General features: G+C 47.7%; 1 protein-coding gene across 1 annotated transcript in view; it reads right to left on the bottom strand.

Annotated features, from left to right (window-relative positions):
- Window positions 1–15276, bottom strand: part of LOC148982083 (uncharacterized) — a 64709-nt gene extending 49433 nt beyond the window's left edge. Inside the window, exons 1-4 of the mRNA XM_089128045.1 lie at window positions 14982–15276; window positions 14227–14351; window positions 9664–10413; window positions 6037–6462 (exon numbers count right to left, since the gene is read on the bottom strand). Coding sequence (XP_088984171.1) covers window positions 6037–6462; window positions 9664–10413; window positions 14227–14351; window positions 14982–15066 — 1386 coding nt within the window. The 5' untranslated portion in view covers window positions 15067–15276. The remainder of the gene's footprint in view (window positions 1–6036; window positions 6463–9663; window positions 10414–14226; window positions 14352–14981) is intronic.
- Between the last annotated feature and the right edge of the window lie 980 nt (window positions 15277–16256).

Here is a 16256-nt window from a genome sequence, read left to right as displayed (position 1 = left end):
TGGTGTATATCTTCAAAAAATGATGCCATCCCCATGTCCACCCCAACTTCCTTTTAAGCATTTTATTAGGTTACTCAACAAAACACAAATACAGAAACGCACTACATATACACAGCTCATACTTGTCGGTTAGAATTAGCTCCCCATGTTACGCTGTTAAAACTTTAGGCAAAAGTTTAAACTGCAGATTGATAACTTTCTGGTAACAATTTTTTAGACATAATAACACTAATGTACTTGTGTTACATAAAAGTGCCTACCTTAGTGATTATATGGGTTTTACTTGTACAACAGAAAAATTCATAAACCTATGACTGTTTGCACATTTATACTTTGCTTATTATTAAAACTAAACCAACATACAAAGAAGAACTAGAGTAGAACTTTCACTTGACGTCTGCACTGCATTTTTGTAAGCCTGATGGGTCTGCAGTCAAATTTGGTTAGGAAGTTTATTTATGCACTTCTTTAGGCTGTGTTGTAATGAGGCTAAAAGAACTTCTCACCTACGACTCCAGCGTCTGTTGTGCTCAAACATGCAGACATGCACAATAAAACAGCACCAAACGAGCAGTACACTCGAATGGTCATTCTCTCGACCTGCAATCTCACAATCAACTCTGCAGGAAGATGAGCTGAAAAAGTGAGTCAGGAGGGGCAGACAGCAAGGAACACAACACTACAAAGGAAAACCCTGTTGCTGCATCAAAATATCAGTTCCCACAACAAACGCTGTCAAAAGAGGGAGCGCTTTTTGAACCTGTTTTTAAAGTTCCAATTGGAGGTCTGGGTAACTCTAACCCTAAAGAAAATCACCAGCCTGTACAGGTAGCTTTCTAATATACCCTAATCTTGAAGACCTTGATTAGCATGTTCAGGTGTGTTTGATTAGGGTTGGATGGCGTAATAATTACCGTAATTAGAACACAGACACATACACTAGATGTCACCTTGGGGATCTAAGGATGCGTCAAAACCACCGCTATCTTGGAACAGGGGTCTTGTCATAGGAAGTCGCTAGGTATCTCTGCCATCTCCGCCTTTACTTCACTTTTGTGCTGTGTATGATGTTAACACGAATTAAATCTGAACTAGGAAGAATGTTTTAAAAATATATGTATATATTTTTTTGCTTTTCTGGAATCAATGATAAATACATGTCTGACCGTTGGAACGAACCAAAAAAAAAAAAAAACCCTGAGAAAATCCCATTCATGATGATTTATGGGGATTTTATTTCCATTAGATCTTTGTCTACATTGACGCTGATGCATTAAAGTGGAGGGGCTCCCCTGTTCCAAGATGGTGGCTCTATTGATGCATTCGTTCTAATGAACTGCCGTAGCCAAGGTGACATCTAGTATGTATATCTATGTAATTAGGAGATGACTGAGTGCTTTTTTGGCAAAGCTATCGACATCAAATAAATCTGCAGTGTTCAGGTGGTAAAGCGATCATGTAGTACAAGTCGGAGTTCTACCACAAGTTACAAGTTGTAATTATGACTAAACTCCTACACCTAAACTCTCCAGGAAATGTATCTCTATTGGAGGCTGGCATACATCTGCATTGAACATCAAGAGACACAGCAAAGACACAAGTGCATGTCTAGAATTTGGAGGCGTTGCTCTGGAGGGTGGGAGCTCATGCGTTCAAAGCTAAATTGCTATTGCTAGCCTCTCTAAAACCTTTTTGCATGTGTTTGGGTCCTAAGGAGGGGATCTTGTACATTCCTAAAGCACAAATTCCAATGAGCCATTATATGAGAGAACAGCCAAACTAATGCTGGCATACCAAAAACACCAACTTTGTTTTCCCCACTTAAAAAAGAAAAGAGAAAGTGGTCTTACAAGTGTGAGATTTATTTAGTGATAACAGATGGAACACCATTCATCCAATGGTTAAATCAGCACAGTTAACCACGCATAGCCACATTGCTTATGGTCAGGACATTAGCCATAAGGGTTTCGAAATTCAGCTGCAGGCTTCACTGGAGGCTTCACCGGAGGCTTCGAGGGTTCGGATGCAGGCTTCACCGGAGGCTTCGGGGGTTCGGATGCAGGCTTCACCGGTTCGGATGCAGGCTTCACCGGAGGCTTCGGGGGTTCGGATGCAGGCTTCACCGGAGGCTTGGGGGGTTCGGGTGCAGGCTTCACTAGAGGCTTGGGGGGTTCGGGTGCAGGCTTCACCGGAGGCTTCGGTGGTTCGGATGCGGGCTTCACAGGAGGCTTCAGTGGTTCGGATGCAGGCTTCACCGGAGGCTTCGGGGGTTCGCCTGCAGGGAACTCTTCAGAAGGCTCCAGCAGTCCAGTGGAAGTCTCCAGATCAGGCATTTCAGCGGAAGGATCCGGCTCTTCAAAGGAAGGCTTTGTCTCATGCTCCGGCAGTTCAGCAGAAGGCTCCGGTTCAAGCAGTTCGTTGGAAGGCTCCGGGGTTTCGGCTCCAGGCTTCACCGGAGGCCTCGGGGGTTCGGCTCCAGGCTTCACCGGAGGCCTCGGGGGTTCGGCTCCAGGCTTCACCGGAGGCCTCGGGGGTTCGGCTCCAGGCTTCACCGGAGGCCTCGGGGGTTCGGCTCCAGGCTTCACCGGAGGCCTCGGGGGTTCGGCGCCAGGCTTCACCGGAGGCCTCGGGGGTTCGGCGCCAGGCTTCACCGGAGGCTTCGGGGGTTCGGCTCCAGGCTTCACCGGAGGTTTCGGGGGTTTGCCTGCGGGGAACTCGTCAGAAGGCTCCAGCAGTTCAGTGGAAGGCTCCAACTCAGACATTTCAGCGGAAGGCTCCGGCTCAGGCAGTTCAGTGGAAGGCTCCGCTTCAGGCAGTTCGGTGGAAGGCTCCGGGGGTTCGGCTCCAGGCTTCACCGGAGGCCTCGGAGGTTCAGCTCCAGGCTTCACCGGAGGCCTCGGAGGTTCGGCTCCAGGCTTCACCGGAGGCCTCGGAGGTTCGGCTCCAGGCTTCACCGGAGGCCTCGCAGGTTCGGCTCCAGGCTTCCCCGGAGGCCTCGCGGGTTCGGCTCCAGGCTTCCCCGGAGGCCTCGCGGGTTCCGCTCCAGGCTTCACCGGAGGCCTCGCGGGTTCGGCTCCAGGCTTCACCGGAGGCTTGGGGGGTTCAGATGCAGGCTTCACCGGAGGCCCCGGGGGGTTGGCTCCAGGCTTCACTGGATGGATACACATAGTCAACTTTAGTCAGTCCATTTAACAGCATTCTTCACACTTCATAGTTGCAATTATTTGTGAAACTTGCTAGCAATTTCTGAGTGAACAGTTTCAGTGTTTCTGCAAGACGTATACCATCCATTATTAATTAATACTCACTGAAAACAGGCGGCACACACACAGGACCACAGGGAAATGGACAGCATTTGTGTCCTCCACAACAGTCTCTATCAGAAGTGCATCCTCGATGGGACGGCTCGACCGTCAACGTCGCCGGACACTGACCGGACACTACAGAAGAGGATTCAATTTATTTGCTTCAATTCAAAGTAGTTTTGAAACCAATTGAGATCATTTAGTGAAAATTGGTAGATTTCTAAGACAGAGAGTGCTGTTAAGGCCTACCCAAATGTACTGGTGTATATCTTCAAAAAATGATGCCATCCCCATGTCCACCCCAACTTCCTTTTAAGCATTTTATTAGGTTACTCAACAAAACACAAATACAGAAACGCACTACATATACACAACTCATACTTGTCGGTTAGAATTAGCGCCCCATGTTACGCTGTTAAAACTTTAGGCAAAAGTTTAAACTGCAGATTGATAACTTTCTGGTAACAATTTTTTAGACATAATAACACTAATGTACTTGTGTTACATAAAAGTGCCTACCTTAGTGATTATATGGGTTTTACTTGTACAACGGAAAAATTCATAAACCTATGACTGTTTGCACATTTATACTTTGCTTATTATTAAAACTAAACCAACATACAAAGAAGAACTAGAGTAGAACTTTCACTTGACGTCTGCACTGCATTTTTGTAAGCCTGATGGGTCTGCAGTCAAATTTGGTTAGGAAGTTTATTTATGCACTTCTTTAGGCTGTGTTGTAATGAGGCTAAAAGAACTTCTCACCTACGACTCCAGCGTCTGTTGTGCTCAAACATGCAGACATGCACAATAAAACAGCACCAAACGAGCAGTACACTCGAATGGTCATTCTCTCGACCTGCAATCTCACAATCAACTCTGCAGGAAGATGAGCTGAAAAAGTGAGTCAGGAGGGGCGGACAGCAAGGAACACAACACTACAAAGGAAAACCCTGTTGCTGCATCAAAATATCAGTTCCCACAACAAACGCTGTCAAAAGAGGGAGCGTTTTTTGAACCTGTTTTTAAAGTTCCAATTGGAGGTCTGGGTAACTCTAACCCTAAAGAAAATCACCAGCCTGTACAGGTAGCTTTCTAATATACCCTAATCTTGAAGACCTTGATTAGCATGTTCAGGTGTGTTTGATTAGGGTTGGATGGCGTAATAATTACCGTAATTAGAACACAGACACATACACTAGATGTCACCTTGGGGATCTAAGGATGCGTCAAAACCACCGCTATCTTGGAACAGGGGTCTTGTCATAGGAAGTCGCTAGGTATCTCTGCCATCTCCGCCTTTACTTCACTTTTGTGCTGTGTATGATGTTAACACGAATTAAATCTGAACTAGGAAGAATGTTTTAAAAATATATGTATATATTTTTTTGCTTTTCTGGAATCAATGATAAATACATGTCTGACCGTTGGAACGAACCAAAAAAAAAAAAACCCTGAGAAAATCCCATTCGTGATGATTTATGGGGATTATATTTCCATTAGATCTTTGTCTACATTGACGCTGATGCATTAAAGTGGAGGGGCTCCCCTGTTCCAAGATGGTGGCTCTATTGATGCATTCGTTCTAATGAACTGCCGTAGCCAAGGTGACATCTAGTATGTATATCTATGTAATTAGGAGATGACTGAGCGCTTTTTTGGCAAAGCTATCGACATCAAATAAATCTGCAGTGTTCAGGTGGTAAAGCGATCATGTAGTACAAGTCGGAGTTCTACCACAAGTTACAAGTTGTAATTATGACTAAACTCCTACACCTAAACTCTCCAGGAAATGTATCTCTATTGGAGGCTGGCATACATCTGCATTGAACATCAAGAGACACAGCAAAGACACAGGTGCATGTCTAGAATTTGGAGGCGTTGCTCTGGAGGGTGGGAGCTCATGCGTTCAAAGCTAAATTGCTATTGCTAGCCTCTCTAAAACCTTTTTGCATGTGTTTGGGTCCTAAGGAGGGGATCTTGTACATTCCTAAAGCACAAATTCCAATGAGCCATTATATGAGAGAACAGCCAAACTAATGCTGGCATACCAAAAACACCAACTTTGTTTTCCCCACTTAAAAAAGAAAAGAGAAAGTGGTCTTACAAGTGTGAGATTTATTTAGTGATAACAGATGGAACACCATTCATCCAATGGTTAAATCAGCACAGTTAACCACGCATAGCCACATTGCTTATGGTCAGGACATTAGCCATAAGGGTTTCGAAATTCAGCTGCAGGCTTCACTGGAGGCTTCACCGGAGGCTTCGAGGGTTCGGATGCAGGCTTCACCGGAGGCTTCGGGGGTTCGGATGCAGGCTTCACGGGTTCGGATGCAGGCTTCACCGGTTCGGATGCAGGCTTCACCGGAAGCTTCGGGGGTTCGGATGCAGGCTTCACCGGAGGCTTGGGGGGTTCGGGTGCAGGCTTCACTAGAGGCTTGGGGGGTTCGGGTGCAGGCTTCACCGGAGGCTTCGGTGGTTCGGATGCGGGCTTCACAGGAGGCTTCAGTGGTTCGGATGCAGGCTTCACCGGAGGCTTCGGGGGTTCGCCTGCAGGGAACTCTTCAGAAGGCTCCAGCAGTCCAGTGGAAGTCTCCAGATCAGGCATTTCAGCGGAAGGATCCGGCTCTTCAAAGGAAGGCTTTGTCTCATGCTCCGGCAGTTCAGCAGAAGGCTCCGGTTCAAGCAGTTCGTTGGAAGGCTCCGGGGTTTCGGCTCCAGGCTTCACCGGAGGCCTCGGGGGTTCGGCTCCAGGCTTCACCGGAGGCCTCGGGGGTTCGGCTCCAGGCTTCACCGGAGGCCTCGGGGGTTCGGCTCCAGGCTTCACCGGAGGCCTCGGGGGTTCGGCTCCAGGCTTCACCGGAGGCCTCGGGGGTTCGGCTCCAGGCTTCACCGGAGGCCTCGGGGGTTCGGCTCCAGGCTTCACCGGAGGCCTCGGGGGTTCGGCTCCAGGCTTCACCGGAGGCCTCGGGGGTTCGGCTCCAGGCTTCACCGGAGGCCTCGGGGGTTCGGCGCCAGGCTTCACCGGAGGCCTCGGGGGTTCGGCGCCAGGCTTCACCGGAGGCTTCGGGGGTTCGGCTCCAGGCTTCACCGGAGGTTTCGGGGGTTTGCCTGCGGGGAACTCGTCAGAAGGCTCCAGCAGTTCAGTGGAAGGCTCCAACTCAGAAATTTCAGCGGAAGGCTCCGGCTCAGGCAGTTCAGTGGAAGGCTCCGCTTCAGGCAGTTCGGTGGGAGGCTGCAGGGGTTCGGCTCCAGGCTTCACCGGAGGTTCAGCTCCAGGCTTCACCGGAGGCCTCGGAGGTTCGGCTCCAGGCTTCACCGGAGGCCTCGGAGGTTCGGCTCCAGGCTTCACCGGAGGCCTCGCAGGTTCGGCTCCAGGCTTCCCCGGAGGCCTCGCGGGTTCGGCTCCAGGCTTCACCGGAGGCCTCGCGGGTTCCGCTCCAGGCTTCACCGGAGGCCTCGCGGGTTCGGCTCCAGGCTTCACCGGAGGCTTGGGGGGTTCAGATGCAGGCTTCACCGGAGGCCCCGGGGGGTTGGCTCCAGGCTTCACTGGATGGATACACATAGTCAACTTTAGTCAGTCCATTTAACAGCATTCTTCACACTTCATAGTTGCAATTATTTGTGAAACTTGCTAGCAATTTCTGAGTGAACAGTTTCAGTGTTTCTGCAAGACGTATACCATCCATTATTAATTAATACTCACTGAAAACAGGCGGCACACACACAGGACCACAGGGAAATGGACAGCATTTGTGTCCTCCACAACAGTCTCTATCAGAAGTGCATCCTCGATGGGACGGCTCGACCGTCAACGTCGCCGGACACTGACCAGACACTACAGAAGAGGATTCAATTTATTTGCTTCAATTCAAAGTAGTTTTGAAACCAATTGAGATCATTTAGTGAAAATTGGTAGATTTCTAAGACAGAGAGTGCTGTTAAGGCCTACCCAAATGTACTGGTGTATATCTTCAAAAAATGATGCCATCCCCATGTCCACCCCAACTTCCTTTTAAGCATTTTATTAGGTTACTCAACAAAACACAAATACAGAAACGCACTACATATACACAGCTCATACTTGTCGGTTAGAATTAGCTCCCCATGTTACGCTGTTAAAACTTTAGGCAAAAGTTTAAACTGCAGATTGATAACTTTCTGGTAACAATTTTTTAGACATAATAACACTAATGTACTTGTGTTACATAAAAGTGCCTACCTTAGTGATTATATGGGTTTTACTTGTACAACGGAAAAATTCATAAACCTATGACTGTTTGCACATTTATACTTTGCTTATTATTAAAACTAAACCAACATACAAAGAAGAACTAGAGTAGAACTTTCACTTGACGTCTGCACTGCATTTTTGTAAGCCTGATGGGTCTGCAGTCAAATTTGGTTAGGAAGTTTATTTATGCACTTCTTTAGGCTGTGTTGTAATGAGGCTAAAAGAACTTCTCACCTACGACTCCAGCGTCTGTTGTGCTCAAACATGCAGACATGCACAATAAAACAGCACCAAACGAGCAGTACACTCGAATGGTCATTCTCTCGACCTGCAATCTCACAATCAACTCTGCAGGAAGATGAGCTGAAAAAGTGAGTCAGGAGGGGCAGACAGCAAGGAACACAACACTACAAAGGAAAACCCTGTTGCTGCATCAAAATATCAGTTCCCACAACAAACGCTGTCAAAAGAGGGAGCGCTTTTTGAACCTGTTTTTAAAGTTCCAATTGGAGGTCTGGGTAACTCTAACCCTAAAGAAAATCACCAGCCTGTACAGGTAGCTTTCTAATATACCCTAATCTTGAAGACCTTGATTAGCATGTTCAGGTGTGTTTGATTAGGGTTGGATGGCGTAATAATTACCGTAATTAGAACACAGACACATACACTAGATGTCACCTTGGGGATCTAAGGATGCGTCAAAACCACCGCTATCTTGGAACAGGGGTCTTGTCATAGGAAGTCGCTAGGTATCTCTGCCATCTCCGCCTTTACTTCACTTTTGTGCTGTGTATGATGTTAACACGAATTAAATCTGAACTAGGAAGAATGTTTTAAAAATATATGTATATATTTTTTTGCTTTTCTGGAATCAATGATAAATACATGTCTGACCGTTGGAACGAACCAAAAAAAAAAAAAAACCCTGAGAAAATCCCATTCATGATGATTTATGGGGATTTTATTTCCATTAGATCTTTGTCTACATTGACGCTGATGCATTAAAGTGGAGGGGCTCCCCTGTTCCAAGATGGTGGCTCTATTGATGCATTCGTTCTAATGAACTGCCGTAGCCAAGGTGACATCTAGTATGTATATCTATGTAATTAGGAGATGACTGAGTGCTTTTTTGGCAAAGCTATCGACATCAAATAAATCTGCAGTGTTCAGGTGGTAAAGCGATCATGTAGTACAAGTCGGAGTTCTACCACAAGTTACAAGTTGTAATTATGACTAAACTCCTACACCTAAACTCTCCAGGAAATGTATCTCTATTGGAGGCTGGCATACATCTGCATTGAACATCAAGAGACACAGCAAAGACACAAGTGCATGTCTAGAATTTGGAGGCGTTGCTCTGGAGGGTGGGAGCTCATGCGTTCAAAGCTAAATTGCTATTGCTAGCCTCTCTAAAACCTTTTTGCATGTGTTTGGGTCCTAAGGAGGGGATCTTGTACATTCCTAAAGCACAAATTCCAATGAGCCATTATATGAGAGAACAGCCAAACTAATGCTGGCATACCAAAAACACCAACTTTGTTTTCCCCACTTAAAAAAGAAAAGAGAAAGTGGTCTTACAAGTGTGAGATTTATTTAGTGATAACAGATGGAACACCATTCATCCAATGGTTAAATCAGCACAGTTAACCACGCATAGCCACATTGCTTATGGTCAGGACATTAGCCATAAGGGTTTCGAAATTCAGCTGCAGGCTTCACTGGAGGCTTCACCGGAGGCTTCGAGGGTTCGGATGCAGGCTTCACCGGAGGCTTCGGGGGTTCGGATGCAGGCTTCACCGGTTCGGATGCAGGCTTCACCGGAGGCTTCGGGGGTTCGGATGCAGGCTTCACCGGAGGCTTGGGGGGTTCGGGTGCAGGCTTCACTAGAGGCTTGGGGGGTTCGGGTGCAGGCTTCACCGGAGGCTTCGGTGGTTCGGATGCGGGCTTCACAGGAGGCTTCAGTGGTTCGGATGCAGGCTTCACCGGAGGCTTCGGGGGTTCGCCTGCAGGGAACTCTTCAGAAGGCTCCAGCAGTCCAGTGGAAGTCTCCAGATCAGGCATTTCAGCGGAAGGATCCGGCTCTTCAAAGGAAGGCTTTGTCTCATGCTCCGGCAGTTCAGCAGAAGGCTCCGGTTCAAGCAGTTCGTTGGAAGGCTCCGGGGTTTCGGCTCCAGGCTTCACCGGAGGCCTCGGGGGTTCGGCTCCAGGCTTCACCGGAGGCCTCGGGGGTTCGGCTCCAGGCTTCACCGGAGGCCTCGGGGGTTCGGCTCCAGGCTTCACCGGAGGCCTCGGGGGTTCGGCTCCAGGCTTCACCGGAGGCCTCGGGGGTTCGGCGCCAGGCTTCACCGGAGGCCTCGGGGGTTCGGCGCCAGGCTTCACCGGAGGCTTCGGGGGTTCGGCTCCAGGCTTCACCGGAGGTTTCGGGGGTTTGCCTGCGGGGAACTCGTCAGAAGGCTCCAGCAGTTCAGTGGAAGGCTCCAACTCAGACATTTCAGCGGAAGGCTCCGGCTCAGGCAGTTCAGTGGAAGGCTCCGCTTCAGGCAGTTCGGTGGAAGGCTCCGGGGGTTCGGCTCCAGGCTTCACCGGAGGCCTCGGAGGTTCAGCTCCAGGCTTCACCGGAGGCCTCGGAGGTTCGGCTCCAGGCTTCACCGGAGGCCTCGGAGGTTCGGCTCCAGGCTTCACCGGAGGCCTCGCAGGTTCGGCTCCAGGCTTCCCCGGAGGCCTCGCGGGTTCGGCTCCAGGCTTCACCGGAGGCCTCGCGGGTTCCGCTCCAGGCTTCACCGGAGGCCTCGCGGGTTCGGCTCCAGGCTTCACCGGAGGCTTGGGGGGTTCAGATGCAGGCTTCACCGGAGGCCCCGGGGGGTTGGCTCCAGGCTTCACTGGATGGATACACATAGTCAACTTTAGTCAGTCCATTTAACAGCATTCTTCACACTTCATAGTTGCAATTATTTGTGAAACTTGCTAGCAATTTCTGAGTGAACAGTTTCAGTGTTTCTGCAAGACGTATACCATCCATTATTAATTAATACTCACTGAAAACAGGCGGCACACACACAGGACCACAGGGAAATGGACAGCATTTGTGTCCTCCACAACAGTCTCTATCAGAAGTGCATCCTCGATGGGACGGCTCGACCGTCAACGTCGCCGGACACTGACCGGACACTACAGAAGAGGATTCAATTTATTTGCTTCAATTCAAAGTAGTTTTGAAACCAATTGAGATCATTTAGTGAAAATTGGTAGATTTCTAAGACAGAGAGTGCTGTTAAGGCCTACCCAAATGTACTGGTGTATATCTTCAAAAAATGATGCCATCCCCATGTCCACCCCAACTTCCTTTTAAGCATTTTATTAGGTTACTCAACAAAACACAAATACAGAAACGCACTACATATACACAACTCATACTTGTCGGTTAGAATTAGCGCCCCATGTTACGCTGTTAAAACTTTAGGCAAAAGTTTAAACTGCAGATTGATAACTTTCTGGTAACAATTTTTTAGACATAATAACACTAATGTACTTGTGTTACATAAAAGTGCCTACCTTAGTGATTATATGGGTTTTACTTGTACAACGGAAAAATTCATAAACCTATGACTGTTTGCACATTTATACTTTGCTTATTATTAAAACTAAACCAACATACAAAGAAGAACTAGAGTAGAACTTTCACTTGACGTCTGCACTGCATTTTTGTAAGCCTGATGGGTCTGCAGTCAAATTTGGTTAGGAAGTTTATTTATGCACTTCTTTAGGCTGTGTTGTAATGAGGCTAAAAGAACTTCTCACCTACGACTCCAGCGTCTGTTGTGCTCAAACATGCAGACATGCACAATAAAACAGCACCAAACGAGCAGTACACTCGAATGGTCATTCTCTCAACCTGCAATCTCACAATCAACTCTGCAGGAAGATGAGCTGAAAAAGTGAGTCAGGAGGGGCGGACAGCAAGGAACACAACACTACAAAGGAAAACCCTGTTGCTGCATCAAAATATCAGTTCCCACAACAAACGCTGTCAAAAGAGGGAGCGCTTTTTGAACCTGTTTTTAAAGTTCCAATTGGAGGTCTGGGTAACTCTAACCCTAAAGAAAATCACCAGCCTGTACAGGTAGCTTTCTAATATACCCTAATCTTGAAGACCTTGATTAGCATGTTCAGGTGTGTTTGATTAGGGTTGGATGGCGTAATAATTACCGTAATTAGAACACAGACACATACACTAGATGTCACCTTGGGGATCTAAGGATGCGTCAAAACCACCGCTATCTTGGAACAGGGGTCTTGTCATAGGAAGTCGCTAGGTATCTCTGCCATCTCCGCCTTTACTTCACTTTTGTGCTGTGTATGATGTTAACACGAATTAAATCTGAACTAGGAAGAATGTTTTAAAAATATATGTATATATTTTTTTGCTTTTCTGGAATCAATGATAAATACATGTCTGACCGTTGGAACGAACCAAAAAAAAAAAAAACCCTGAGAAAATCCCATTCGTGATGATTTATGGGGATTATATTTCCATTAGATCTTTGTCTACATTGACGCTGATGCATTAAAGTGGAGGGGCTCCCCTGTTCCAAGATGGTGGCTCTATTGATGCATTCGTTCTAATGAACTGCCGTAGCCAAGGTGACATCTAGTATGTATATCTATGTAATTAGGAGATGACTGAGCGCTTTTTTGGCAAAGCTATCGACATCAAATAAATCTGCAGTGTTCAGGTGGTAAAGCGATCATGTAGTACAAGTCGGAGTTCTACCACAAGTTACAAGTTGTAATTATGACTAAACTCCTACACCTAAACTCTCCAGGAAATGTATCTCTATTGGAGGCTGGCATACATCTGCATTGAACATCAAGAGACACAGCAAAGACACAGGTGCATGTCTAGAATTTGGAGGCGTTGCTCTGGAGGGTGGGAGCTCATGCGTTCAAAGCTAAATTGCTATTGCTAGCCTCTCTAAAACCTTTTTGCATGTGTTTGGGTCCTAAGGAGGGGATCTTGTACATTCCTAAAGCACAAATTCCAATGAGCCATTATATGAGAGAACAGCCAAACTAATGCTGGCATACCAAAAACACCAACTTTGTTTTCCCCACTTAAAAAAGAAAAGAGAAAGTGGTCTTACAAGTGTGAGATTTATTTAGTGATAACAGATGGAACACCATTCATCCAATGGTTAAATCAGCACAGTTAACCACGCATAGCCACATTGCTTATGGTCAGGACATTAGCCATAAGGGTTTCGAAATTCAGCTGCAGGCTTCACTGGAGGCTTCACCGGAGGCTTCGAGGGTTCGGATGCAGGCTTCACCGGAGGCTTCGGGGGTTCGGATGCAGGCTTCACGGGTTCGGATGCAGGCTTCACCGGTTCGGATGCAGGCTTCACCGGAAGCTTCGGGGGTTCGGATGCAGGCTTCACCGGAGGCTTGGGGGGTTCGGGTGCAGGCTTCACTAGAGGCTTGGGGGGTTCGGGTGCAGGCTTCACCGGAGGCTTCGGTGGTTCGGATGCGGGCTTCACAGGAGGCTTCAGTGGTTCGGATGCAGGCTTCACCGGAGGCTTCGGGGGTTCGCCTGCAGGGAACTCTTCAGAAGGCTCCAGCAGTCCAGTGGAAGTCTCCAGATCAGGCATTTCAGCGGAAGGATCCGGCTCTTCAAAGGAAGGCTTTGTCTCATGCTCCGGCAGTTCAGCAGAAGGCTCCGGTTCAAGCAGTTCGTTGGAAGGCTCCGGGGTTTCGGCTCCAGGCTTCACCGGAGGCCTCGGGGGTTCGGCTCCAGGCTTCACCGGAGGCCTCGGGGGTTCGGCTCCAGGCTTCACCGGAGGCCTCGGGGGTTCGGCTCCAGGCTTCACCGGAGGCCTCGGGGGTTCGGCTCCAGGCTTCACCGGAGGCCTCGGGGGTTCGGCTCCAGGCTTCACCGGAGGCCTCGGGGGTTCGGCTCCAGGCTTCACCGGAGGCCTCGGGGGTTCGGCGCCAGGCTTCACCGGAGGCCTCGGGGGTTCGGCGCCAGGCTTCACCGGAGGCTTCGGGGGTTCGGCTCCAGGCTTCACCGGAGGTTTCGGGGGTTTGCCTGCGGGGAACTCGTCAGAAGGCTCCAGCAGTTCAGTGGAAGGCTCCAACTCAGAAATTTCAGCGGAAGGCTCCGGCTCAGGCAGTTCAGTGGAAGGCTCCGCTTCAGGCAGTTCGGTGGGAGGCTGCAGGGGTTCGGCTCCAGGCTTCACCGGAGGTTCAGCTCCAGGCTTCACCGGAGGCCTCGGAGGTTCGGCTCCAGGCTTCACCGGAGGCCTCGGAGGTTCGGCTCCAGGCTTCACCGGAGGCCTCGCAGGTTCGGCTCCAGGCTTCCCCGGAGGCCTCGCGGGTTCGGCTCCAGGCTTCACCGGAGGCCTCGCGGGTTCCGCTCCAGGCTTCACCGGAGGCCTCGCGGGTTCGGCTCCAGGCTTCACCGGAGGCTTGGGGGGTTCAGATGCAGGCTTCACCGGAGGCCCCGGGGGGTTGGCTCCAGGCTTCACTGGATGGATACACATAGTCAACTTTAGTCAGTCCATTTAACAGCATTCTTCACACTTCATAGTTGCAATTATTTGTGAAACTTGCTAGCAATTTCTGAGTGAACAGTTTCAGTGTTTCTGCAAGACGTATACCATCCATTATTAATTAATACTCACTGAAAACAGGCGGCACACACACAGGACCACAGGGAAATGGACAGCATTTGTGTCCTCCACAACAGTCTCTATCAGAAGTGCATCCTCGATGGGACGGCTCGACCGTCAACGTCGCCGGACACTGACCAGACACTACAGAAGAGGATTCAATTTATTTGCTTCAATTCAAAGTAGTTTTGAAACCAATTGAGATCATTTAGTGAAAATTGGTAGATTTCTAAGACAGAGAGTGCTGTTAAGGCCTACCCAAATGTACTGGTGTATATCTTCAAAAAATGATGCCATCCCCATGTCCACCCCAACTTCCTTTTAAGCATTTTATTAGGTTACTCAACAAAACACAAATACAGAAACGCACTACATATACACAGCTCATACTTGTCGGTTAGAATTAGCTCCCCATGTTACGCTGTTAAAACTTTAGGCAAAAGTTTAAACTGCAGATTGATAACTTTCTGGTAACAATTTTTTAGACATAATAACACTAATGTACTTGTGTTACATAAAAGTGCCTACCTTAGTGATTATATGGGTTTTACTTGTACAACAGAAAAATTCATAAACCTATGACTGTTTGCACATTTATACTTTGCTTATTATTAAAACTAAACCAACATACAAAGAAGAACTAGAGTAGAACTTTCACTTGACGTCTGCACTGCATTTTTGTAAGCCTGATGGGTCTGCAGTCAAATTTGGTTAGGAAGTTTATTTATGCACTTCTTTAGGCTGTGTTGTAATGAGGCTAAAAGAACTTCTCACCTACGACTCCAGCGTCTGTTGTGCTCAAACATGCAGACATGCACAATAAAACAGCACCAAACGAGCAGTACACTCGAATGGTCATTCTCTCGACCTGCAATCTCACAATCAACTCTGCAGGAAGATGAGCTGAAAAAGTGAGTCAGGAGGGGCAGACAGCAAGGAACACAACACTACAAAGGAAAACCCTGTTGCTGCATCAAAATATCAGTTCCCACAACAAACGCTGTCAAAAGAGGGAGCGCTTTTTGAACCTGTTTTTAAAGTTCCAATTGGAGGTCTGGGTAACTCTAACCCTAAAGAAAATCACCAGCCTGTACAGGTAGCTTTCTAATATACCCTAATCTTGAAGACCTTGATTAGCATGTTCAGGTGTGTTTGATTAGGGTTGGATGGCGTAATAATTACCGTAATTAGAACACAGACACATACACTAGATGTCACCTTGGGGATCTAAGGATGCGTCAAAACCACCGCTATCTTGGAACAGGGGTCTTGTCATAGGAAGTCGCTAGGTATCTCTGCCATCTCCGCCTTTACTTCACTTTTGTGCTGTGTATGATGTTAACACGAATTAAATCTGAACTAGGAAGAATGTTTTAAAAATATATGTATATATTTTTTTGCTTTTCTGGAATCAATGATAAATACATGTCTGACCGTTGGAACGAACCAAAAAAAAAAAAAAAACCCTGAGAAAATCCCATTCATGATGATTTATGGGGATTTTATTTCCATTAGATCTTTGTCTACATTGACGCTGATGCATTAAAGTGGAGGGGCTCCCCTGTTCCAAGATGGTGGCTCTATTGATGCATTCGTTCTAATGAACTGCCGTAGCCAAGGTGACATCTAGTATGTATATCTATGTAATTAGGAGATGACTGAGTGCTTTTTTGGCAAAGCTATCGACATCAAATAAATCTGCAGTGTTCAGGTGGTAAAGCGATCATGTAGTACAAGTCGGAGTTCTACCACAAGTTACAAGTTGTAATTATGACTAAACTCCTACACCTAAACTCTCCAGGAAATGTATCTCTATTGGAGGCTGGCATACATCTGCATTGAACATCAAGAGACACAGCAAAGACACAGGTGCATGTCTAGAATTTGGAGGCGTTGCTCTGGAGGGTGGGAGCTCATGCGTTCAAAGCTAAATTGCTATTGCTAGCCTCTCTAAAACCTTTTTGCATGTGTTTGGGTCCTAAGGAGGGGATCTTGTACATTCCTAAAGCACAAATTCCAATGAGCCATTATATGAGAGAACAGCCAAAC

This window comes from Pimephales promelas, chromosome 3 (genome assembly GCF_988280905.1).
Source record: "Pimephales promelas chromosome 3, fPimPro1.hap1.1, whole genome shotgun sequence".
Taxonomy (NCBI): Eukaryota; Metazoa; Chordata; class Actinopteri; order Cypriniformes; family Leuciscidae; genus Pimephales; species Pimephales promelas.
The sequence above is the reverse complement of the archived record's forward strand: the minus strand, read 5'-3'. Positions and strand labels throughout refer to the sequence as shown.